This window comes from Cynoglossus semilaevis, unplaced genomic scaffold (genome assembly GCF_000523025.1).
Source record: "Cynoglossus semilaevis isolate Cse_v1.0 unplaced genomic scaffold, Cse_v1.0 scaffold2451, whole genome shotgun sequence".
Lineage (NCBI taxonomy): Eukaryota > Metazoa > Chordata > Actinopteri > Pleuronectiformes > Cynoglossidae > Cynoglossus > Cynoglossus semilaevis.
The window spans coordinates 11,323-13,742 of record NW_007585144.1 but is presented as its reverse complement, the minus strand read 5'-3'; the positions used below and the strand labels follow the sequence as shown (position 1 = coordinate 13,742).

Genomic DNA, 2,420 nt, shown 5'->3' with positions numbered 1-2,420 from the left:
TGGTACCTTAGCATCACATTAGAGCTGCCGTGGGTCACCTGGTACCTCAGCATCACATTAGAGTTAATATAGATTACGCAGTAACGATGGTCAAAGTACTAGTGATCAGGTCTGGCTCACCGTCCTGCTCCCCACAGGTGCTGCTGTTCTGGTCTGGTTTCAGGAGGAGAACCTGGCTGTAGAGAGAATCCTCAGAAATCCTGGCCAGGCTCTCGGTACTCTCAGCCCACTGAGGCACCGCGTCGTGTCGACTGAAGCCTGTGGCCAAACAGGCCTTAGTTCCATTTCCGTCACTCAGGTAGAAGAAGGACGGCTCGAAGGACTCGCCTGGACACAGGACCACAGGAGAAGGACATGAGACGGGAGGACGGAGGACAGGGGAGGAGGACAGGGGAGGAGGACAGGGGACAATCATCCGTCTGTTTCACCTGTGTGAACTCTGAGTTGAACTCCCGACCCAAGAACCATTGTCCTGCTGTTGACGTTCACACTGTGACCACAGCCTCCACAAATACCATCAACAAATACCATCAACACACACACAAACAGTCCTGGGACTCTAGTCCTGGGACTCTAGTCCTGGGACTCTAGTCCTGGGACTCTAGTCCTGGGACTCTAGTCCTGGGACTCTAGTCCTGGGACTCTAGTCCTGGGACTCTAGTCCTGGGACTCTAGTCCTGGGACTCTAGTCCTGGGACTCTAGTCCTGGGACTCTAGTCCTGGTGTGAACTGGATTCACTTACGGCTCTGAACCGACAGTTTGGCTCCAGCTCCGAAAATAAGTTTTTGCATCGCAGTCGCTGACACACAGTGGCTAAAAGCTGAACATGAAACACAGCCTTTCAAAATAAAAGGGTTTTGTTGTTTACATTTAACGATAATAAAGTGTAAAACTATATATTTACATACAGACAGATATACCTGGGTATATATCCTCCATATCCTCCATATCCTCCCGTGTTTGGTGACGTTCCACCTGGTCTGGTCTACAGTGAGTCTGGTTCCTGGTCCACTACGACGATCGTCCGAAACCAAAACTTCTTCTGATTTGACTTTTAAAAAGTGAAGCTCGAAATAAAAAACGTCTTCAATCGTTGATGAAACAGAGAAAAACAAACACGAAGGACTCACTCGTTTGAACCAAAAGTTCTGACCCAGAACCGAAGACCAGTTTGGACCCAGAAAAACCAGTCACACAGTGAGCCGCACACACACACTAACACACACACACACACACACACACACACGTACTTTACAAGTATTACCACTAACAAGTGTGTACGCACATATATACACACTGAATACTTCTCAAGTACTTTAAATAATACTGCTTTGTAGAGTACTTGGACCATAGGTAGAATTGTAATACTATAGTGAGAATACTTGTACAATGGTTACTACAGTACTGTGAATACTACTGTTTAAACCAGTTAGTATAACTACTTTAGAGAAGATCTACTACTACTACTACTACTACTGAGAACTCCCTGGAGAACTGCACAGAGTACTATTTATGGTATCCTACCCACTGGGACAACTGCAGTACTTTTGACCCTTTAAACATTGTTTATCTCAGATAAAGTATTTGTGAGTAAAACTCACTCTGCTCTGTCGTTACTTTGACTCCTTTTCCAAACTGCAGTTTTCTGCTGCCTGTATCTGTCACACTGTGAGTATTTCCCCCACAAATACAGTACTCACAAATATGTTTTTGGTCTAACTGACCTGATGATGTCACTGACCTGATGATGTCACTGAACTGACCTGATGATGTCCTGATGATGTCACTGACCTGATGATGTCACTGACCTGATGATGTCACTGACCTGGACCCGTTACCACGGCGACACAGTCGTCCAGAAAATACATTTGATAGTACTGCTTAAAAACTTCCTCAAACCCGAGGAGTACTGCGAAGACTCCGTGTTCAGAACCAAAGTTCCATTTTCATCAGACAGGACGCGGAACCAAAACAGACACGGAACCGATTGTTGGTCAGACACTCACTGGTTTCTACGTCCACTTTGGTTCCTGGTCCAAACAGAAGTCTGGTAGTCGATGATGTCACACAGTGAGTACCACCTCCACAAAAACTCTCTCCTGTCAGAATCAAAGTACTCGAATACCAGAAGAACTGCAACCCTATAGTACTAGTACCACCAGCGCCGCCGTAGTAAAGACTTTAAATACTCACTGGGTTCTACTCTGATTCTGGTTCCTGCTCCAAACATCACTCTGTCAGTACCAGTAGTGACACAGTAGAAGGAACCCAGACAAATACTACAGAGTACTGCAGTCACTGACCTACAGCTACACCAACACTGACAACAGAGTACACCGACAACAGAGTACACCGACAACAGAGTACACCGACAACAGAGTACACCGACAACAGAGTACTGGTCCCTGGTCCCTGGTCC

The 2,420-nt window shown here is 46.3% G+C and overlaps 1 gene segment (V, D, J or C); it reads right to left on the bottom strand.

Annotated features, from left to right (window-relative positions):
• LOC103398895 (T-cell receptor alpha chain C region-like) overlaps positions 1-2,420 on the bottom strand; it is a 15,449-nt gene that overhangs the window by 4,043 nt on the left and 8,986 nt on the right. The window contains 1 exon segment of the C gene segment in view: positions 121-327. Within this exon segment, the coding sequence occupies positions 121-327 (207 nt within the window).